Here is a 25,521-nt window from a genome sequence, read left to right as displayed (position 1 = left end):
CATCGCGTCACCTTTTAAACTGCCCTGTCAATCATCTTGTCACAGTTAAAATCCTCCACATTCAATTAAATTTCATATCCTGCCGTTTCGGAGAGAAAATTAGTAGCATTGATCTGCCATTCGTGGGTTTTTCATGCGGATACTCTCCTCGTGTGTTTGAAATGTAATGGTGCATTTAAAAGTGAATGGCCAAACGTATCATTACAAAAGTTCACAAAGCTGTTGCGGATGAAATACAACGAGGATAATTTTGAATAATTATCTTTTCGTTCATTTAGATACTGATAACTATTCACTCAAACCCCTTTATCTAAATTTCTCTACTTAACCGTCGACTCGCACATCTGCCATGTTTGTAGTTTTTTTTACACTTTTATCCATGTTTGTAGTTCTAATCGAATCCTCGTCCAATTTGCAATGGGTTGTGGCTAATATCAGCCTTTAGAGCAGGGGTCTCCAAAATCGGTCCTGGAGGGCCACTGTCCTGCAGAGTTTAGCTCCAACCCCAATTAAACACACCTGAACCAGCTAATCAGTGTCTAACTAGGGCCTTGTAAGACACTGATTAGCTGGTTGGGGGTTGGAGCTAAACTCTGCAGGACAGTGGCCCTCCAGGACCGATCTTTGGAATACTCTTTTCAACAACTTACGATTTAGGACGTACTAATTCTATATTCAAATACTATTTAGTATGGATAGTGTGCGAATTGGGACGCACCGTGTGTCTTAAAGGTCCTGTTCTTCGTGATCCCATTTTTCAAACTTTAGTTAGTGTGTAATGTTGCTGTTAGAGCATATATAATACCTGTAAAATTATAAAGCTCAAAGTTCAATGCCAAGAGAGATATTTTATTTAACAGAAGTTCCCTTTCAAAGCCTACAGCGAACGTCCGGTTGGGACTACATCTCTGTTCATCCTGCTTTAATTACGTCAGTAGAGCAGTTTGTCGACTAACCTCCGCCCACAAGAGTACGCGAAAAAGGGGGCGTGGTCTTGTTGCTCCCGCGTGGAGTAGAGGAAGTGTTGCGTTCGGTTGCGTTTGTAGAGTTTGTTTGTCGCCATGTCGTCGAGACGCTGTTATTTTCATCCCGGAGTCAAGTCACCTTTGTTTGGCTTTCCCAGGGACGCTGTACTTATAGATCATTGAGCGCATGCATCCCCGTTATGGTGAGAGGCGTGACCTTTCCGGTAATGTGCGCTCTGCGTGCCCTAAGCTGCTGTCGAATCACAACACGGGAACCGCTGGCACAATCAGACCTCGTTACGTATTTCTGAAGGAGGGACTTCATAGAACAGGGAAATCTTTCAAGCCGTTTTGAGGACAGTGAAAACAGCGGTATACAGATAAGTAAACTGTGTGAAAAATGCTGTGTTTTTTTACACGCGAAACATGAACACATGTTATATTGCACACTGTAAACACAATCAAAGCTTCAAAAAAACACGAAAAACGGGACCTTTAAGAACTGTGACCAACTAGCAGTTAGTTAGGAGTAATCAGTCTTACTTTTCGGTATAAAAATTGGACTGATCTACGTTTTTAAGTAAGTGACTTAGGAAAACTGATGACTAACTTAAAAGACTAGTCTTAGCAGTTTATGCAACCGGCCACTGGTGTATACATGTGAAAGAAAAAGATACTGATTTAGTGTCTCAGTATGGCAGTGTGTTATGATGCCATGGCTCTCTGATGACCTCATACCTCCAGGCGGTCTGTTCTGAGGAGTTTCTGGGCTGCCACTGCTGAAGCGGCAGCGGCTGCAGCGTTGGCAGCGGACGGCATGGATGCCACTCCAGGGTTGCCCGCCATCAGCACAGGTGCGCTGGGCAGGATCTCTGCGGACATCAGCCCAGGTGACACTGGGCCCAGGTACGGATTAAACGCAGCCGCGGCAGCCGCTGCGGCAGCTGCACTGGCGTTGGTTGCAAGGCTTGGCGCGACCGAAAACATAGGCTGAAACAGAATAAATAACAACAAATTAAACTTTGTTATGTAAATACAATTAAGGGTCAAAAAAATTATTATTTGACTATTATCCATGCTTACAAAAAAAGTTCTGTGGCAGTACAGAGTTACCATATTCATATTATCATTATGACATTGTCTTTTTTTTGTTAATCATTTATGACATCAATTCATATTAATATAATACATTTCATATAACATAAATTATTATAAATTATAATACATCATATTAATAATAATATTAAAAAAACATATTACCCATATATTATACTACAATATTGTCAGGAATGGTTGTTGTAGTTACACGCACGACGAAAGGAGTAGAGAAAAAAAAACAGTCTGTAATAAAGCCTGTTGTTCAGGCAAACTCGGGTAGATGGGAACAGGGAAAACAGAACCAAAACACACTATACACGTAATTATCATTTATTATATGAATATAATAAATTATATTAAGAATATTTAAAAAACACATATTTCACATGATAAATGAACTTAAATAATACAATATAATTCATTACAATTGAAAAAAATTCTTAAGGACGTTTACACCAAGCACAATAACTATAACAATGACGATAAAGGTATAGTTCAAAAAATCATTCTAAATATGAAAGAATAGCAGAGTCCACACCACAACTATAACGATAACGGCACAGAGAAAAATATAGTTGGAATCACTTTCAGAATGATTTTTTTTTCAGGTGATGAATGGTAAAAACACTGCCAGCCAATCAGAATCCATCCATACATAGATCGAGCACTGAAAGTGGCAGATGACAAAACCGCAGCAAGTACTTTGAATAAACAGTATGAAATTGTCAGCTGGTGTGGACGCTAATATAGTTATCGTTATAGTTATCGTTCTTGGTGTGAAAGGGCCTTTAAACTCCAAAAGCCAAAGGTCTTTACCTTTTGGGGCCATTGTGTATATATATATATATATATATATATATATATATATATATATATATCATAATACAAATCATGCATTATGTATAGAAATGGCCTGTGGGTAATCTCTCTGGCTTTTTAAGGGGCAGGTTAGAAGAATTGAGCCTCACCATTGGCTGAAGCTGACTTCCAGGCATGATGGCATTGGCTAGCTGCATCTGCTGGGCGAGCATTGCCATGTTCTTCTGCTGGATCAGATTGTTACGGCCATTTATCTCCAGCTGCGTCTTCAGGTGAGGAGGAGGGTGCAGGTACTTACAGTTCTCTCTGGAACAACGACCCTGAGACAGAGGAAGAACGAGAGGAGAAGAAAAGAACATACAAAATATTAAACCTCAGGTTTTATTGAGTTATATCTGTACCTGTGAAAAATAATATTCATTTGTAATTGTATAAAAATAACAAAAAAATAATTATAACAACAAAAATCGCAATGCATAATAAATATTCTGTCATCATTTAATCACCCTCATGTTTTTCCAAATCCATATGACTTTTATATTATAATTTGTTTATTGTTATTTACATTCATACATATAAATATACATTTTGTGGGTAAACTAACTTTTCTAATGTTTTTCTGGCCCACTGAGCAGATATGGATTATGGAATCTTTATCACTCTAAACCCAGTCATAAGTCACACGGGTAATACATTGTATGGGTCAAAATTATAGATTTTTCTTTTATGCCAAAAATCATTAGGATATTAAGTAAAGATCATGTTCCATCAAGATACTTTGTAAATGTCCTACCGTAAATATATATAAAAAAATATTATTATTAGAAATATGCATTGCTAAGGACAATTTTAAGGCGATTTTCTCAATATTTAGATTTTTTGCACCCTCGGATTCCAGATTTTCAAACAGTTGTATATTGTCCTATCCTAACACTTTTAATTTATTCAGCTTTCAGATGGTGTATAAATCTCTATTTAAAAAATCAAGCCTTATGACTGGTTTTGTATTATACACACACACACACACACACACACACACACACACACACACACACACACACACACACACACACACACACACACACACACACACACACATATGTATATATATATATATATATATATATATATATATATATATATATATATATATATATATATATATATATATTACACACACAGAAATGTATAGAAACTGCCTGTGTGTAATCAAGGGTGTGTACCAATCAGACATTGCTAGCATCTGAAAATGAATTGCATTAAAACTAGGCAGTAAATGGCATGCAACTGGCATCTTCTGTTCTGGTTCATTCCCTCTGTTAGGGTTAGTATTTAACAGGAACACCCTGTTCCCATTCCGGCTGACAGTATTGAGTGCATGGGAAAGCCCTCTGCTCTAATGCATCTGAATGCAACTTCACAGCTGCTTTCAGCCCATGTGGATTTCGGCCCTGACAAAATGTCACTCAATTGATTAGCGGACTATTGATTAACTAGCCACATCAGTGCGAGAGAAATTCATCTGATGAGTTTATGGATCTACAGTAACCCCGTGTGACCTGAGATGATGAGTGTCTGAGTTGGCGAGAGTATGTCCAGTGCAGGCGGTCATTAACCTGCTCTTATCTGACCATGTCATCATGTCTGACTGCTGTGACCAAAATAAAGTCCTTTTGCCAATTTCTGTGGCTAACTGTTCAATTATCTCAGAAAGCAGCACTTTAGGAGAGAGTTATGCAGTCGTGTACTGTGCAGATCAGTGGATGGATGCTATCTGGATGACCACACAGGGCTCAAACGTTTCTGGAAATGGAATTTACACACAAAGCCCCCACCCCCTAAAAAAAACTTTTATGCAAAGCATTTACAATCACTAGAAGAGAAAGCAGTAAACTGAAACTAGATTTATGTAAACAACAATAAAAATGTATTTATAATTTTACTAATATATTTCATTTATTTCATAATGTAAAATTACATTCTATATATATATATTATTATTATAAAAATAAATAAAAAATACATACAGGAAATGTATTTGTGGCATCACATTATGCTGCACAACCTGATTTATATATTTTAAAAAGCAGAAAATAACCTAGCCTTTGATTTTAACCTAAAGTCCTGAATTAATTATTGTAAAATAAAGTGTTATTACAGTTATAAAGCACATAATGTAATGGACAGACAATAAAACAAAAATATGCACTATCTATCCATCTATCCATCCATCTATCTATCTATCTATCTATCTATCTATCTATCTATCTATCTATCTATCTATCTATCTATCTATCTATCTATCTATCTATCTATCTATCTATCTATCTATCTATCTATCTGTCTATCTGTCTGTCTGTCTGTCTGTCTGTCTGTCTGTCTGTCTGTCTGTCTGTCTGTCTGTCTGTCTACTGTAAAATTATGAATTCCTAAAATAACATTAAAACGGATTTTTATTTAAAAAAAAACATTTTTAAGGTATTTTTACACGACAATGATGTACTAAAAACACACAACAACGTTGTCAAAACCATCCCTGTTCACACCGATCTGCAATAATGACTAAAAAGGCTGTATTATGCATGCCAGGCCAGTAGTTGGCGATGTCACTTTGTCAAGAAACACCCCATTTGTTATCATACATCACATTTTTGTTTTTTAAATGAGATGGTAAAGGCATTGTTTTCAATACTTTGCACTTTGAAACCTGTTTTCAAAAGCTTATGTTTTCAGGCCCCCAAAACGCTGTTGTTGTGTAAATGAACGGCCAAAACGCACAAAAAAAATTCTATTTTTAGTTGAAAACGGTGTTGTGTAAACATACTCTTAGCTCCAACCCTAATTCAACACACCTGAACCAGCTAATCAAGATCTTCAGACTCACTTGCTGTGTTCCAAATCACCCCCTATACCCTCATTCCCAACACTACTCCACTAATATAGTTCACTTGAGCGAGTGAAATGAAAACAAGTGTGAGTGCACGGAAGGGCTGCGGGATTGAATGAGTGCACTCAATAACGACGGACACCACTACAAATGACTGTCCCCTCAAATAGTGCCCTATTTAAGGGTTTAAGGAATCGGACACAGCTACTAAGTAGAAACTTCCAGGCAAGTGTGTTGGAGCTAAACTCTGGACGTTGGCCCATCAGGAGCAGGACTGGACAGCCCTGAGCTAGATCAAGTCCATAGTATGTGGGAGACATGTTAGACAAACATTGTGAGCGAGAGGTCAGGTCAGTTAATTCGAGGGGAAAATAGCAGGGAGTCAGATGTCCCCCACAGTATCACACACACACAAACACCCCCCTAAATGTTAAGCCCTCTCTGGGTTTGTCTTCCTCCACTATCATACGCTGACAGGCATGATCCTGGTCACTGTTGATGTCACAAGCGAAGATCTCCACAGGCTGCAAATACTACAAATGAGGATTTCCCAACACAAATAAACTACGAACATTTTCTCGATTTGGCTAAACACCTGTACAATAGTCACATTTACACAACACATTAGCAGTTTGGTAACATTTAAACAAAAAAACATGTTAGAGGATTAAGAATAGTTCATTAGCCATTTATGGCTAATTGGAAATGATTCAGATTGAATTCACTTCCTAGAACAGCAACACACTAGAGTTAGAGGCTAAAGCAGATAGCAGAACATTCTAGAACTGTGAAGTAAGTTTGCTCTCCTATCTACGCAGTATGTAATAAATAAATAAAACACGCACGTCCGCGGCTGCGAGCTGGCCAATCAAAGAGTGTCTGGCTGGTATTCTGTGAGCTGAAGTTTCTACCATCTGTTTAAGACATTAGGGAAACTGGCCTCTCTGAAACGACACTGAGTTATGAGTGGATGAACACTCAAATATATATTTCTCAAAACACTGACTTTATTTCCAACTGCATTTCTGCTCATTTGATGCAGCTCAAATAAGAGTGACAAAGTGTTTCGTACTGAAAAATTAAAGTTTCATAATTCGATTGACCCTTGCTAAAACCCCGACTTCAAATATTACCGACCAATCCTAAATTAGCAACTGTTGCTGTCTGCCATATTATTATTATTATTATTATTATTATTATTATTATTATTTAAATCATTTTCCAATGTAAGTCTCCTATGTGTTTGGATCATTTGAACCCCGACATCAAATCTTACTGACCAATCCAACATTAGCAATTGTTGCCGTCTGCCATATTATTATTATTAATATGTAAATAATAATTTACATATTGTAAATATGTTACATATTGTAAATATGCAAGAATTTACAAGGATTTACAAAATGTGTACCTTGAATGCAATGTAAGTCGCTTTGGATAAAAGCGTCTGCCAAATGCATAAATGTAAAATGTAAATGTAAGTCTCCTATGTTTTTGGATCATTTAAAACAGAATTGTACAGAAAATATAGTACAAAGAAAAAGGCAGAACAGTTATAAGCCACAGTTTTGAATCAAATGTACCACATTTTACACTTTTTAAAGGAAAATTGCAGATTAAATTACTTAATAATTTCGACCTATTACGTTTTTTTACATGAATAATTAAATTGTTACTATTAGAATACTTATTATAATTCAATATAATAATTCATTATATTATTTTACTAATTAAATCATGTTTTATTTATTATTAATAATGTTAATTATTCAATTATTTGAATTGATTTGACACAGACAATGATCTCCAACCTGTTAAAAATGCTTCAATCTTTTTTTAAATGTATTTTTAATGTAAAATAGTACAAATGTCCCTGCATGCATGGACATCATTATTCCCAGACATGGAGTCACTGACACTTAATATTCGTCGGCACAATCAAACATTGGATTAAAGTCAGATTCAGCCGTGAATGTAAGCAATGAAAGTGATTATTGGATCACAATGTGTGTGTGTGTGTGTGTGTGTGTGTGTGTGTGTGTGTGTGTGTGTGTGTGTGTGTGTGTGTGTGTGTGTTTAAGCGGGTTTGTGCATGTAAAAGGGTGTGCGTGTGGGGTGAGAACATTCTGTGAAAGGTGTGACACAGCCCTACTGAGCACGTGCGAGAAATGTACTGTACTCTCACTGACCTGCCGAGAGGAAGAGGAAAAAAGGAGACAGCATGGTGGAAGGGAAAGAATGGGGAGAGAATGAGTTTGAAGAAGAATAAAAGAAAGAAGTGTTTATGGGAGGTGGGTGAAATGAGGCGAGGCGTGCGTGTCAGGCCTGACAGAGTCGAGTTGCACTCACCCCATCTAACCCCACTCGCCTCTACCTGTAACCTTCTGCAGTACAGCAGCATAGGGGCTCAGGTCACATGACAAACACGTGTAAGGACATGTAAGTGATTTTCTGACATATTGTGTCGTTTTAAAATGATTCATATAACTGAAAAGTCATTCAGTGGGAGAAAATGAGTTCTGTAGTGAGATCTGGTGTTATGGAGTTCCTAACCAAACCTTTATTTAACCTAGAATTGTAGATTTTCTCTTTCCAAAATAACTCTTTCTTTAGTTGCAAACACTGAATCAATAGAAAATGTTCTTTTTATGCTCACAATACTATATAAATGATGTTGACTGGATAAAAAAGTGCCCATGTTAGAAATAAAACTGTGGACCCAAAAAATACAGTGGACCCCAAAAGTATTTGGACACTAAATATGATTCGTATAAAATGCAATATTTTGTTATACAATGCAAAGACATTTATAAAGAATGTAGATCATGAATATATTGAAAACTGCAAAATCATCCTGACGAAATTCAACAAAGTAAACAAATGTTGAAGACCCAACATGTTTTTTTTTAAAGCATTGTTAAATTATTCTGGCCTTGTTTGCATATATGTACATTTAAAATATAATATAAAACTAGGTAACGCTTCATAATACGATTTCATTTGTTAACATTAGTTGACTTTATCAGTTAACATGAATTAACAGCATTTATTAATCTTAGTAAATGTTAATTTCTACCTATACTAATACTTAAAATTATAAAAATATGAAAAAATAAAAAGTTGTATCTGTTAAAACTTAACATTAGTTAATGCACTGTTAACAAACGAGACCGTATTGTGAAGTGTTACCCAAAACTATAAATCCATTTTAGTGAATATAACTCTCTGGCTAATATACATTTTTTTCTTTATCTTTTTTGTACAGTAACTCTTTTTTTTTTGACAGGAGTGAAAAACCTTCAGTTGCGCACGGCAGGAAATGCATTTGAAACTGGATCCTCAGACAGAGTGCATTATAAGCCGCACTGTCAGTGAAATCAGAGAGGCTACAGAGAAAGTCATTCCCGACCATCACTCGGCCTCCCAACAGCTGAGAGAGAGAGAGAGAGAGAGAGAGGGAGAGGGAGAGAGAGAGAGAGGATGCACTGGTATGGTAGGTCGGTTAGGTCACTGCTTGCATATGGCAACATATAAGCACTGTTCCAAAAAAACAGAGGATATGTGCATCACCTCAGTTTAGGATAAAAAGATTGTAAAACTAATCCAAAATTAATTGAACGCTTTAGTCCAAATTTAGTCCAGTCGCTTTATATGATGAACAGATTGAATTTAGGCGTTTATTCACATGCAAACATTCATCTACACACACATCAGTTATGGTAAACTGAAGCTCAAGCATGTTTGTTGATGTGCAAGAACCAATGAGGTTAATTCTCGTGTTACGCAGCGCGTTTGAGCTTCCGCAAGAACCAATCAGGATCGTTTTCGCGGGTCAAGCAGGTTCATTTGAGCTTCTGCTCGCTGATCCATGTGTATATATGTGAATAAAAGCTTCAATTCAATCTGTCTATCATATAAAGCGATCGACTCTCTTCAGGAAATTTGGACTAAACCGCTCAATTCATATGGATTTGTTTTACAATCACTTTGTGAACTTTTTGAAGTGACAAAGTGGTAGTTGTGTAGCTGTCAATGGAGGGACAGAAAGCTCTCAGATTTCATCAAAACGATCTTCATTTGTGTTCCGAAGATGAACGAAGGTCTTACGGCATGAGGGAGAGTAATTAATCTTATTTAAAAAAAAAAATTGGGGTGAACTAAACTTCTAATATCAATTTTGCTTCTCATGTACATTCATGTTATGGTAGTTAACCGTAGAACAAGGAAAAAACTATTAAAGTGACAGTTCACCCAAAAATGTTAATTATGTCATCATTTACTCACCCTCAAGTTGTTCCAAATCTGTATGAAGATTTGAACATAAAAGAAGATATTTTGAATAATATTGGTAACCAGACAGTTGATGCTGAGGTTAGTCGACATACTGCTCTACTGACGTAAACCTGCACCCATTGACATCCATAGTTTTTTATTTTTCATACTATGCAAGTCAATGAGACCCATCCACTGTTTGGTTACCCATATTTTCTAAATATCTTTCATTCATTTTACATTCATACAGGTTTGAAACAACAGGGTGAGTAAATGATGACATGATTTTCATTTGTGGGTGAACTATCCCTTTAAGAAAGTAATTCATTTTTTTTTTTGTATTTCACTCTAAATTGTTTTTTTAAACTCATCAATAAAGGGTTTTTGCATAAAAAAGTATTTCGTTCTTATTGATTTAGTTTTACATGACCATTCCACCCTCTCTCTGACCCTTTTAAATGAAACAAATGACAAGATGGGTCCTCTCTTCCTTGTTAATCTGCTGACGTTCCCTTTTACAGCTGGACTGAAATCCCAGAAAAAAAAGTCAACTCAGCCCATCTCAAGTTTCAGAAAGTTTAGCTGACTGTACAAGGATAAGATAGAAATCTAGAAGTCTAAAGGCGTTTTTTCTCTCTCTGACTTATATCTGGCCATAGTCTTTAGTTGACAGAAAAAAAGAGTTATATTGGATTGCTCACTTGCAAGGTAAACATGATAAACAGCTAGTTACAGGCAATCAAATAATGTTCAATTGGTAAAATTATTGGGTAAAAGTATTATAGCACAGATTAAATAATGTTGTGTGTGTGTGTGTGTGTGTGATTTTAAGGGGATAGAGGAAGGTTTCATCCTTGTGTATAGTGTCAGCCGCTGCTGTCCCTCAGCAACAGAGTCCCTTTGTACTTGCGCTGACTTACAGTTTTCTGTCGGATGTGTTTTACAATGTGTGCGCGTGTCAGAGCTCAATAGCGGTTTATCCCCCCCCCCTCATTTTGTGCGTGTATATTACTGAAAGTCCTGCTCTTCATTTTCACTAATGAAGTGAATTCATTCTTATGGAAAATGTTTTTCAACAAAAACATGCTTTGGTAAATCATAGTTGTGACAAGTCTTAAGATTTAATGTTGAAATTGACAGAAATCAAAATGATGGCAAAATTATGAGATTATAATGAGATACAAATATGAGATAAAATGGCAAAATTATAAGATATTAAAGTCAAAATCACGATAAGTCATAATAATATCATAACACAAGTCAAAATCGACAAAAAATAATGAGAAAAATATATAATTATGATACAAGTATGACATAAAAAGTCACGATTATAAGATACGAAGTCGTAATAACGAAACAAATATGACATAAAAAGTCAAAGTTATGAGACACTAAGTCAGAGGTGTGACAAATCAGAAGATTTAAAGTTGATATTGACATAGATCCAAATTATGACAAAATTGTGAGATTATAATGAGATACAAATATGAGATAAAAAGGCAAAATTATAAAATATAAGTCATAATCACGACATAATGAAGTTGAATCGACAAAAAGTCAAAATTATGAGATAAATATATAATTATGATACAAATATGACATAAAAAGTCAAAATTATGAGGTACTCAGAATAAGTATGAGAGATATATATATATAGATAGTCGAAATTGACTATAAAAATAGAAACATAAAAATTATGACAAAAGTAAAAATTAGGAGATAAAATGGCTTAATGACTTAACTGTTTTTATGTCATAATTTATGACATTCCATACATACATTTTTTTTTTTTAGTAGTGTATGCAATTACTATAGCTCATACTTAGGGCTAGTGATTTAAACAGACCCCGGTTTAATTGAACTCATTTAGCTGCACCTTGGCGTAACTTTGTGCCAAGGATATGAATGATTTTGGCTTTTTGAAGAGAAATGTGCTATTGCTTTTCTAAGCAATCGGCAGGTTCAGATCTGTGGACAGTTTCTGCATTGGCAACCACCCACAACAGTGTTGTAGCATCATGGTAGCAAGTGACACATATTGTTTAGAAAATAGTATATATGCATGGTCCACCTCTCGCTCCATCTCTGACTACAGTTGAAGAAAGAGAGAGAGAGAGAGAGTCAGATCTTAGTCAGCTGTGATGTTGGCTGTGCCAACTCTTTTCTCGTTAACAGTTTCTTTGCCTCTTTATTTTTTCCTCGCTGCACACCCCCTTCTGACACTGCCAAGAGCTCTCACGGTGCGCGTTTGTTGTCGTTGTCTCACGCCTGTCAAGATTTACTTACACATTTATCACGCGACCACACGCCTGGCTCATCTGGAGCGAAAGGGTGGGGTCAAAGGTCACGGAGCTGTCTGCAGTAATTAATTTCATTCCGATAAGTGTACTTCCACGCACAGATGTTTGTTTGGTGACTTTTCTATTGAGAAGGTGATATTTTTTATCCCATAAACCTAATACCATGGGTTTCCCACAAAAGTACGTTTACATGTTAAGACATGAAGATCATTGGCTGGTCCCTCATGTAGGCAATAACTGGCATGCACATACACATTTAACTCTCTGTATGATTACCTTATCAGCGTGAGATTACATGGATCTCAGTAACAGGATTATCAGTGTTCACAGTGGCTTTAGGGCGCTACAGCCGATTAGCAGCAATGTGAGCTGTCCAGTGTGACATAGGATTAGGATTATAATCCCGGGATTATCCGTATAGTCTCGACGGGATTATCTGTTCCCCCCCTTTACCCTCAAAGTCGGGGTGATCTCTTTCAGGTCCTGTGTAGGGCTTCTCAAATACAGCTTTAGTTTATTCTAAATACTTTCTATAATTATTATTATTGGACATAGTGCATAAAATGTGTGTGTGTGTGTATATAGTCAAATCAGCATATTTTCTAGTAACGATGCTGAGAGTTCAGCTTTGCATCACAAGAATAAATTGTATTTTGAAATGTATTCAAACAGAAAACTGTTATTTTAATAATATTTCACAAAATTTTTGTTTTACTGTATTTTTGATCAAATAAATGCATTTGGTGAGCATAACAGACTTTTTACAAAAACTTTAATTATTAAATACTTTTGACCGGTGGTGTGTGTGTGTATATGCACTGCATCATATATTTATATTTATACTACGGGGCTGTTGAATGCTTGAATCTGATTGGTTGACGAACGTTCTAAAGTGTGCAATTATTTTCAGGGAAACGCATGGCTAAAGTAGTTCCAGGCAGGTCTTGATCGCATTACAGTTCCATTTCACTTCGCCAAATGATTTCAGTTATTTGAAATGTCTTTACAGCCGACAACAGCAAAAGAATCAAAACCCACAACAACACTGACCAAGCAAAGAAATAGAGTAAACAATAGGATAAAACGACAAATTATCTCCATGTTTTTCCCACAAAATGAAGTTTAATTTTCTCCCTCTCTTTCTCCCGCTCTCCCACTCAAACACACACACATACACTACGGACACACACTGCTCTGACAATTTTATCAGTAAAAAAGTTTAGCTGATTAAAAGCTACATGACATTTCACACTAGAGAGGTAATAAGGCCGCTGTTCTTGAAGCAGATAAACTTACAGTTTCGCTATTAGTAGAGGCGCTGGTGACGAACACTGTTGAGAGACGCACAGACTCCGGTAATTCACAAACACACACACACTCTCTCTCTCGCTCTCTCTCACTCCATTAATAACTTCATTAACCTGCTATCAGTGGCTCTGTTAGCTCTAAAATTACGTTTTAGAATTAGCAACGGAGGCTTGGGATGAGGTGTAAGAAATTAGCCCTACATACAAGAGCGTTTTAAGGACAAAAACCTGACAAATGTTTTGAAATACATCATCTGAACATTGTTTTGAGGTGTGGTAACCGTAGTATAAATGGAATAATTGACTCTGGTCCACTTAATTATTAGAAAATAATGCACACCCGAAGTGTAACTTCGCTTCACTTGTCTAATAGCTAATTCAGCAGCCCGTTGTCAATTATTCCTTACATATATGAGTGGAAGTAAATTCAAATTTAGCTCATTATATCATCAGACTGACAAAAGATAATTTTTAAACAAAACAGGACAAAAGGATGATAATTTGATGCTATTTGCTGGATAAAATATGCACGGTCATGTGAGAATAATATTAATGTGTAACGTTTACTGTTGCATACTGGATACAATTTCACATGCTATTTAAAAAATTGTAAGCAGTATAAATTGCTAAGCATACAGTAAACACTATGCTAATATTGGGTTTCAAACATAGCTCCTATGAGACAATGTACAGACCGCCGGTCATTACCGCAAAATAAACATCCACAGGATGATCAGGGAGCCGAGGGATCTTGTTTCATCCTGAAGGAGTTTATTTTGGGATAATGTCCAGCTGACTAAATTAACCGGTGTCTTCTTAGCAAATAAAGAACTAAATGGATATGAAATACCGTTTTGAAATTATTTCATAGTCATGTGACATGAGAGACATAAAACTAGCACAGTTATTAATAAAAACCCTCAAATGTCAAGTGTAACAGATACAATACAAAAATGATTTACTGCAGAATGCAGCGATTGACCAATCAAAATCAAGCAGAGTCAATAACTATATACTCTGCAATATGCATATATTATCAGAGTTTGTGAACGTAAATCAACAACAGATTAATTTACCAAGATAAAAGCATTAAAAACGGACTCCTATCCTCTCTCTTTCTTCATCATTCAAGGGCTTTGATAATTGAATTCAGTGTGTTTTCAATCCCTTTTCATAAATACACATCAGAATGAGCTGGGCTTAGATGGAGGGCTCTGTTGCTAGGATACCATGACCACGACAGACACAAGGTTTGAGCAAACAGTCTGTGGAGGGCTGGTCACATCTGTACCACCGCTTGTGTGTGTGTGTGTGTTTTTAAAGAAACCCACACACACAACCTCAAAAATGTCTGTAATTATATGCATTTCACCTATGATATGCTGCTTCACAAACACATGCACATGATTTTCTTATTATGGCACTACAAAGATAACTCTTTTTGCTTATGCGATATGAGAAGAATGTATCCCCCAAAAATGGAGAGCATCATGTGTACCGTCTGTGCGTTACGGTCACCGCGCTAATGAATAATGCAGTTCGGTGACCCCTCCCTCTTAATGATTGATGCATCGGGGTTGATGATGTATTTCCTGTCAGTCAGAGCTTTGATGACTCAGCCTGTTTAGCTCTACAGGAAGTGCAGTGTCCACTCCCAGAGTTCACTAGAAGCTGAGTCACGCAGCGATCAAATCTCTCTTTCACAGCAACACACACACACACACACACACACACACAAGTCTGGTTTACTATCTTTGTGGGGACTCTCAATAGACGTCGTGGTTTTTATACTGTACAAACTGTATAGTCTATCCCCCTACACTAACTCTACCCCTAAACCTACCCATCACACAAAACTTTCTGCCTTTTTACATTTTCATAAAAACTCCTTCTGTATGATTTATAAGCTTTGTTTTCTCATGGGGACCTCAATTTAGGTCCCCACAGTGACACGAGTCCCCATGAGTCTGCGTGCATTCAGGTTTAAGTCCCCACTGGGATAGAAAAACATGCACGTCCACGCACACACACACTTGCACAAACACACTGAAGTAGGTCAGGGTCAGGGTGTTCCTGATAAGCTGTCTATCTAACGCTTTCAGGGGCCAACTCAGGTTTTAAAGTTTAAAACTAATACGCATGTCCACCAGTACACACACGACTTCCAGAGTGTTTTGCACTTCAGCAAACTCTTTTTTTAATTTTTTAAAAGTGGGATGAAATTTTGGTGTGATTTTTTTTCTTCAAAAGTTAATTGTTTACAGTATTTGCCTTACAAAAAGTACTATACAGAGAAAAAGGGTGTCAAAATGGTACCTTTAGGGGTACAAACGCTTGTCGCTGGGACAGTCTTTGTACCTTTTTACTCCTAAAAGGTGCATATTAGTACCTTAGAGTACAATTACTATGAACCTTTTTGTGGTAAAAAAGGTACAAATATGTCCTTTTAGGGTACTGCCCCAGTAACAAGCTGTTGTACCCCTAAAGGTACAATTTTACACCCTTTTTCTCTGTGCGTAGTATCAGATGGCAATTCGTAATTAGGTGGGATAAACATGACTTCCTCTAAACATGACTTCCTTTATTTCCGATAGTTAGTTTGTACTAGATCTAATGTAATTCAGAATGCATCTATATACAACATTTTCTTTCAGCGCAAGCCAACAGATGTGCCCATAATAAGAACACAACAAGCAAAGTTTCACGTTAAGGGTTTTCCCTTGCAAAACCATTATTAAGAAAACGCTTAATGTGCAATTTAGCTCGTTGTGTTTTCGATCTGGGCGTATCTGCTTTCCTCTATATATAGTATGCATAGTATTGACAGGCCTGTGCTACGGGGCCATGGATGTTCTGCCCTCCAGGTCTCCACAAGTGACTGAAAGCTATGAATACCAAAGATTGCAGGCATTGATATTGGACAGCCCTATGGCAAAGGTGGGCCCACTATTTAGGCCCTATCATTTTATACTGCGTAATTCCATGCATACTACCATGGTACATGTCCAAAACTTTTTTTAGTGTAAATATTTAAATGTTAAAAAAAATGAAAAGAGCAAGAGAGTGTAGGGGGGGAGGCAGGAATTAAGATGATTTTGTTATGACACATTAGGACAGTATGTCAGATAAACAGTTTTCTCGGCCTACTGGTTGTGGCTTCATGCTCTGTGTGTGTGTTAGATCTCAGTGCTGGTTGTTACTATGGCGTGATCCAGGAATGAAAACGTCCTCTGTGGATTTACTGCGCTCATGTTTATGCTTTCAAACAGTCATTTATTCTCTAATGAATGCCCAGTGTGTCTGTGTTTTCTGTGAGTGTACATTCCATGAGCGTGCGACTAACAGTGGTCCGGCCGCGGTAGGGCATTCGGTGTTCTGTCTCCATACATGGTGAGACTAGTACAGTCCCCTTCTCTAGCGGCTGTTGAGTGTGTTGAGGTGGATTGCATTTGCTGAATGTTACTGTAATCATACATTACTCAAACAAGACCACTGAGCAAATGATCAGACAAACAGACAGATACACAGAATTATAGATAGAATGATAGAACAAAAGAACTATAGAACAATATATATAGATAGATAGACCGATAGAAAGACAGAGAGACAGATAAATAGATTAGATAGATAGACAGACAGACAGAACGACAGACAGACAGACAGACAGATAGAACGACAGACAGACAGACAGATAGATAGAACGACAGACAGACAGACAGATAGATAGAACGACAGACAGACAGATAGATAGAACGACAGACAGACAGATAGATAGACAGACAGACAGATAGATAGACAGACAGACAGATAGATAGAACGACAGACAGACAGACAGACAGACAGACAGACAGACAGACAGACAGACTGACTGACTGACTGACTGACTGACTGACTGACTGACTGACTGACTGACTGACTGACTGACTGACAGACAGACAGACAGACAGATAAAATGATAGATAGATAGACAGACAGACAGACTGATAGATAGATAGATAGATAGATAGATAGATAGATAGATAGATAGATAGATAGATAGATAGATAGATAGATAGATAGATAGATAGATAGATAGATAGATAGATAGATAGATAGATAGATAGATAGATAGATAGATAGATAGATAGATAGATAGATAGATAGATAGATAGATAGATAGATAGATAGATAGATAGATAGATTTCATTAACTTTATTACTGAGTAATCTAACAGATTGAGCCATACATTAGTGTCTCAGAGCACTAAACTGACTTTAGAGTTCAGTAGCTGAATAATGTTCAGCTTTGATTTTTAATCGGTGTTTAGTGTAGTAAACACCCTGACAAGAGTGTTGTGTGTTTGCCATTAATTAACAAAATGTAAACAGAGCGAGTCACACACAACTAAAAAGACTCTCACCCTTCAGTCTCAGACTTTGGAATGTAAGCTTGGTGTCAAAAATAGCCATATACAGAGAGAGTGCGTGCACACACACACACACACACACACACACACACACACACACACACACACACACACACACACACACACACACACACACACACACACACACACACTAGAGTTGATACAGGGTCAGAGATGACGTGAGCTTTAAAAGCCGTGAGTGTGTGCAACATGAGATTGACCCGGCCGCCATGATGACTTCTGTAGAAGCTGGCTGAGTTTGGCCGAGCGCTGGGGGCCGTATTCCAAAGCGCACAAGATCAGCTCCTATAAACAGGAGGCTGATGGTATTCGGATCCCACAGTACAAACTCCCTTAAGAAACTCGCATGCTTAACTAAACAGTCCAAAATAAGACAAGAACAACAATCTATATTGAATGTTGTTCTGCAAGAAAAGCCCAGAGGTTGCTTGTTCTAAGCTCAGAAGATCATGATTTCTGAAATATGTTTTAGTATCAACGCCTCAGATATTTTCCCCAAAGTTCCTGCAGTTAACAAATAATTCAGCACAAGGATTTAAAAATGAATGAGGAAAATTGTAAAAACATAGCTCAGATAATTTGGTCAAGGAAGTAAATGAATGATATCTAGTGTTGTTTTAGTATTATTGATATAATATAATAGCACTTACGTGTTTAAAATTAAGTTTTCAATTAAATTTTAGTTTAAGCAATTGTATGTGCTTTTGTCATTTTTATTAGTTTAATTGTTTATATTTCCTTTTTTTTTCAGTTTTAGTATTAGTCATTTAGTTTTAGTACTTCAGCTTATTTCAGTTAGTTGCCAAGGCATTTTTAATTTTTGTTTAAAGGTCCCATGGCATGAAAATTTCACTTAATAAGGTTTTTTAACATTAATATGAGTTCCCCTAGCCTGTCTATGGTTCCCCAGTGGCTAGAAATGGCGATAGGTGTAAACCATAGACTGTAAAAAAATATGGACGTAGTGTCCATGTAGTCACCCGTAGGATTCTGAAGAGCGGTTTTGAAGCGTAAAGTAGGGCCGAGCTGGCCGTTGCCATCTTGGCAGCACGTCACTCCCGGTTAACAGAAAATGGACAAAAAGGCGGGACGTGGGTGGAGCTGAGATTAAGTGATGACTAACAGATAGCAATTAAGTGGCCACGGCCTTAATTATGCAGAACTTTAAGGCTTTATATAATGTAAACGAATGAGTTATAAAAAAAATTCACCCTCCTCACAGTTGTCATGAAGGGCAAAATGAACCGTATAGACCAAAACCACAATTTGTACCAGGCTGTAAACATGTTTTTTTCTGCTGTAAAGTTGGGCATTTTAACAAGGGGCTCAATGAGATTCTGCTCCCTTCTGGAGCATGTCCCTAGTGGCCAGTCGATGAATTGCAGTTTAAGTCACTTCAGTATTAGTTTCAAGAGAAACTGCGGGAGGTTGCCGCTTGGTGTAAACCAAGCCCTGGGTATCCTGCTCTGCCTTTGAGAAAATGAAAGCTCAGATAGGCCAATCTGGAATCTCCTCTATATGTCGTCATACAGGGAAAGGTTACCTCCCCTTCCTCTTTTTTGCCCACCCAAAGAATTTGGAGAAAACGGATTACATTTATTTTTAACATTTAATTCAGCACAGGCTTTACAAACAGACTATTACGATATGGATTCGACAGCACCGCCACGAAAATTGAGTAACAGTGTTCATTAATGCCTGATCTGTGATCAGTGATTTCTGATGTGTAGCTAATCATTCAAGTTCACACAGACTTTGACGTTTTATACTGTTTATGCCTCAGTGAATCAAGCTAGTGAGTAAACGATCAACTTCCCATTGTTTCTCTTAGTAGCATGAAACAAATCTGTTATTTAAATTGTGATTAAACTACAGAGAGCGATCAAAGAACACTCTCTTTATAATGTTCGGATCTGTCAATCACACGTCGCGAGTGTATCTGCACACTTGCCCAAACTGCCGTTATAATGAATGACGCTGTTATGCTTCACAACGAAGCTCACAATCGATATTGTGTTTGCTGTTAGTCGTGGTGAAACCATTTTGTGAGAGAAATAACTAGATCACTGCATTCACGCGATAAACTGTCTGTGTACTCAATGCTCATCACTGCAGCCTTTCATGTGATGGGAAAAGATCTAAAAATAATTTTATAATCAACACTTTCACGATTCGTTCATCTCCACAGCTGTAATGGTAAAAAAACGTAGTAAAAGTATTCATGAGGGGTTCCACGTGAAATATGCATTTCAAATGCAAAGATGTCAGCCAATCACAGCAGTGGACGTTCACACTGAAGTATCACAGCAGACATGCCCCTTCAAACAGAGCATTCAAGCCAGAGGGCTAAAATCAGGATAGAAAAATGCCCTTTATTTCTAAATTATGAAATGTTATGATGTAAAAATCATACTAACAATATAAGCAAACCTCAGGAAACATTATAAAATAAAATAAATCTACATCAATAAAATAAATCTACATCAATCTACAAATTTTTAATCTAATATTTATATTTTATTTCATTTCAAATGATATGTATTGTGAAAAGCACTATACAAATAAATGGGAATTGAATTTCGGCATAATCTCAGCTTTATTACAAACATCATTTTTTTTTACAATAGTTTTACAATAACCAAACTGATTATACCTCAAATCAACCAACTAAATTTTTTACTTTAAGCTAGTAAATAACTACACAAAAATAAAAATTGCTGCCTGAAATTTTTAAGTACAATCAACTTGGATATTTAAGTAATTTCAACTTAAATGACATTAAACTGATTTGTTGAATCTTGTATAACTTATAAAAAAATACTTATTTCAATGAGTTATAGCAATGAAAAACATTGATCATACAATTTTTTTTTGTTTACAGTGTATATAGCAACCACTCAAAGCACCCAAGGAACTGCATAGCAATGGCCCGGCAACCAATTTAGCAAAGGCAAGCACAATTCACATTTTCTTCAGGAAAAAAAGGTCCCCATTGTTGTCTAGGAAAAACAATCCAGATATTAAAGGTGTGCTCTTTGTATTTTTCTTCCCTAAGAGTATCAAGCTTGTGGGAGAGAACATATTGAACCTACTGAAATAATCATACACATTGGGTCGAACTGAAAAGAGAGCAAACAGGAACATTTAGCCATGTGTCGCTGATATATAATCACAGAAGCCTTCCTTTAAAGAAACAAGTGTAAAACCATCTAAGAGGGGAAAAAACCCCTCTCAATTAGTTGCCATTTGGCATCTCTAGTCAAGAAAATCCAGATGAAATCATTTGCTGCCAAGACTGAGTCCATTAGCTGTACGAAGACTTTGCTAATGGATTTGCCAATGTCAGTTTCGAAGCTGGTAAAGTCATACATAACAATGCAAAGCTCTTAAAAGGCAATTAACATCAGGATCATGTCAAAAAAAAAATGTATGTAATGTCATTAAATCACATTGATCAAGCATCGTTGGTAACGTTGTGCAACATCACTTGTCGGAGATTTAGGCTTCCACACCTCGCTATTGAAAACAAATCCCATTAACAACATCTCTTCTCAGCATCTAGCCTTTATAAATTCGTTCTTTTGTTGCCCTCATGCTATGCCTTGTTCTATTAGATTTTTCTTTGGACAAAGATCAATATGTAAGGGCAGGGCAGGTTCGTGATTGATGGATGAAGTCTAAGGTAAGCCTGAAGGGGCCTTACAGCTAAATCAGTTCAGGTTTAAAGCTGAAGTGTGTCATTTTTTGCAGCCCCACACAGCAACATGAGCTCAACCAATGCTGTGAGTTTGGGGCGGGGCTATCCGTTTGTCCGACCAATGGCAGATGCGGAGAGAGCTCAATAAACCTGTTTGAAAACATTCATCATTTTAGCAAGTTTTGTGATGCTAGTGGCACAAAATTACACACTTAATCCTTAAAACTCACAGTAGTTACACGACTTCTAGAATTTCTCTAAAACAGACTCGCAATTTAAAAAAAAGCTACATTTTCCTAACAACATAGGGCCAGATTTACTAAACAGGGCCCATTAAAGTAATTTTTTACAAAATCTGGCCATGGATAGTAATTTTTACTTAAAACAATAATATTACATTGTATAATGGTGATATATAATGGTTAATGTTTATTTAAATAGCTGAAATTATAATTAAAATGTAAGAAAATGTCTTTCTGCAGACCAGAAGCACCAAAAGCCAGATTTACAAACAGCTTGCTCGAGAGCAAACCCCCTTTTTGACGTTAATAAACTGTTGTCAGGATTTACTAAAGACAAGCAGGTAAAAATATGCGCTGAAAAGGCGTGGACAGGGTTATCTTTTGTGGCTTACTGCATATGCATTTGTAGGAGTTTCCCTTTCAGATACAACATTTATGGGAGGAGAGTATTTAAATGTCCTGGTGATTAATGTCGTTCACACTGGCCGATTTTAGCCCCGATTTTGGGTTCGCAGACAGGTTTTGCAAAATCGCAGACAAATGCCCGAAATCATAGGTAGTGTGAATTAGCAAAGACGCGATCTGAGAGAATCGTCGATGCCAGTGAGATATTTGGCATGCTAAATATCTGGACCTGTCGGCGATTCAAAATCCTGCAGTGTGAAATGAGGTCATCGTCGATGACCTACAGCCAATGAGAGAGCAAGATACAGGGCAGCGGGAGGTTCAGGGAGGAGTTATAGACCAGAATATCAGTATTTTAATACATATATTTACAACTATATCAAACAAAGCACAAAGATTTGCTTGACCAGCCGCAACAGCAGCACATTGCAAAATTATTAATTTACCTAATACTCTATTTGCAGAACACTATCCTTGCTCCCTGTGTCTCCCCAACCATTTCCTCCGCCATTTTCTTTTTCTTCTTTTCGCTTAATAACAATTCCAGTCTCGTGCGAGAACTCCTGTCTGACGCACGCGTGATCTGGCGTTGTTTACTTGTCACATCTCACGTGTTTGGTTGTGAAACGTAGTTTGCGCACCGGAGAGAGTTGTCGGTGATTCTTCCTATTGTAAAGTCATACAGTGTGAAACCTCCTGTCGAGTGATCCGACGAGTTTGAAAATCTTGCAGCCTGAACTCGGCATTACTAAGGTTTGCACTTGTCAATTTCCTGTTTTTTTATGCCATTATTTAACACCCAAAAAAGCAAAAACCAGACACTATTGGTAGATTGCATTGGTCATTATAGAAATGATCTGGCTGCGCCTGTATTCTTTCATGTGTGCGCCGTACATAGATCACGCGAAGAACTTTCCACTCCCATCAATGTTTTTTTGGAATTGCGCTCTCACGCTAATTTGCCCTGTTTAGTCAATCTAGCCCCAAGTTTCTAGCCTGACATCGTCATACTCAGATTCTAGTCAGAATATGAGTCTGATACTGCTCCATTGGGCTGTGATTATTGGGGCGTGTGTTTCAACCGAACCAGGAAAGAAAATGCCTCTGCACTCAAACTCGAATTCAACCCAAATGCTCTTTGGTGACGTGGATGATTACGTTACTGTTGATCATCCATCGTCGTATTAGGCCCGCCCTGACAATTTGATTGGTCCGAACATAGTTGCTCTACAACGGATTAAGTCCAGACCGAACAACCTCAAATGTTGTGGGCGGGGCTAAGTTCAGCTGGCATCCAGGCTACCAAGTTTCTAATTATTAATGATTATTATAACAATAAATAAATATGCCACTATGTAATTCAGTTCATTACACTCAATGTAGTCTGTATAAACGAAACGTACAAAACAGAATTCAACAGGTGTACAAATATAGGCTCTTTTACATCAGCTTTGAACATCCTGTTTATCATTCAGATTTGTTCTGTCTGACTGAACAAGGTGAAAGGAGTGTTCTTTACCAGCAAACCGCACCATTAAAATGGGAAGAGCCCTCTGGTACATCACATAATTGCACAACTCGAGCCAAAATGGAGAGATAAGCATTAAGGGGGAGTGCTGGTCCTCTCTATTATTGGTTGAGCTCAACTTCACCTCTCTCTTGTCGGATTGGAGCTTGTGGGGGCTGCTGGGAAGGGAAAGCATATTTGACTATATTCAGGCAAATGATTTGCATGATATGCAAATACACCTCGTTGAGAGCATAGATACTTGTTTGTGTTTCTGGATGAGTATGTGTGCGTGCGTGTGTGTGTCCGCATAAGTGTGTTTTAGATGCCTGGTCATGTGATACCTGTTCTAATTTTATCATCTGAAAGAAGGCCATCCACAGTCTGCTCTAATCATTAAGCTGCGAGCTGCCCTCATAATGCAGTGACATGCATAAAAACAGATTTAACTTTTATAATGCGATGTACACTACCGTTGAAAAGTTTTTTTTTTTTTTTATGTTTCTGAAAGAAGTCTCTCATGCTCACCAAGGCTACATTTATTTATTACAAATACAATAAAACAGTAATATTGTGAAATATGATTACAATTTAAAATAACTTTTTCTATTTTAATATATTTTAAAATGAATAAAAAAAATGAAATAAAATCATATTACCCCAAATAGTAATATATTTGTGAGTAAATCAGAATATTCAGTGGAAGACAACTATATATTTTCCCATAGTCGTAATTTTGAGGTAATGTGTGTGTACATTTAGTAAAATGTAGACTGGGTAAACCCAGCGTGATCTGCTGACGATTTGATTTCGCCCTACAGCTCAGGCTGGAAACCTGTACATTAATTTATCCTGCTTCTGTCACACTTTTGCGGGAACCAATCACAGACTGGCTTATCCACCTGGCGCTACTGGTGGTTAAACACGATGACGGATAACGATGGATCGCCTCTTGTGGTCTGATTGGTTAAAGGACTATCCAATTGCGTACAGAGTCATTTGAATTATTCTCGTTTGTCACGCCTCTTGTGGTCTGATTGGTTGAAGGACTATCCAATTGTGTAGGCATTTGAATTATGCTCGTTTATCACGCCTCTTGTGGTCTGATTGGTTGGAGGACTATCCAATTGCATGCAGAGTCATTTGAAATATGCTTGAAAGATAGCCAGACAAAGTAAAATGTACAGTACCGGTCAAAAGTTTGGAAACATTACTATTTTTTATGTTTTTGAAAGAAGTCTCTTCTGCTCATCAAGCCTGCATTTATTTGATCAAAAATATAGAAAAACTGTAAAATATTGTCACAATTTAAAATAATGGCGTTTTATTTTAATATAATTTAAACTATAATGCAAAGCTGAATTTTCATCCGCCATGAATCCAGTCTTCAGTGTCACATGATCCTTCAGAAATCATTGTAATATGCTGATTTATCATTTAGCAATGTTGGAAACAGTTGTGCTGCTTAATATTTTTTCAGGATTCATTGATGAATAAAAACAGCATTTATATAAAATAGAAATATTTTGTAACATTATACACTACCGTTGAAAAGTTTTTTTGTTTTTAAGAAATTAATAATTTTATTCAGCAAGG

The 25,521-nt window shown here is 37.0% G+C and overlaps 1 protein-coding gene across 29 annotated transcripts in view; it reads right to left on the bottom strand.

The window, feature by feature from the left end:
• mbnl1 (muscleblind-like splicing regulator 1) overlaps positions 1-25,521 on the bottom strand; it is a 72,637-nt gene that overhangs the window by 15,666 nt on the left and 31,450 nt on the right. For all 29 annotated transcript variants that reach the window (XM_079818984.1, XM_079818998.1, XM_079818977.1 and 26 more), the window contains exons 3-4: positions 3,032-3,202; positions 1,704-1,955 (exon numbers count right to left, since the gene is read on the bottom strand). In XM_079818984.1, the coding sequence (XP_079675110.1) occupies positions 1,704-1,955; positions 3,032-3,202 (423 nt within the window). The remainder of the gene's footprint in view (positions 1-1,703; positions 1,956-3,031; positions 3,203-25,521) is intronic.

This window comes from Gobio gobio (assembly GCF_949357685.1).
Source record: "Gobio gobio genome assembly, chromosome: 6".
In the NCBI taxonomy this organism is placed as follows: domain Eukaryota; kingdom Metazoa; phylum Chordata; class Actinopteri; order Cypriniformes; family Gobionidae; genus Gobio; species Gobio gobio.
Note: the sequence above shows the minus strand (reverse complement) of the source record. Positions and strands in the feature narration are given on the sequence as shown.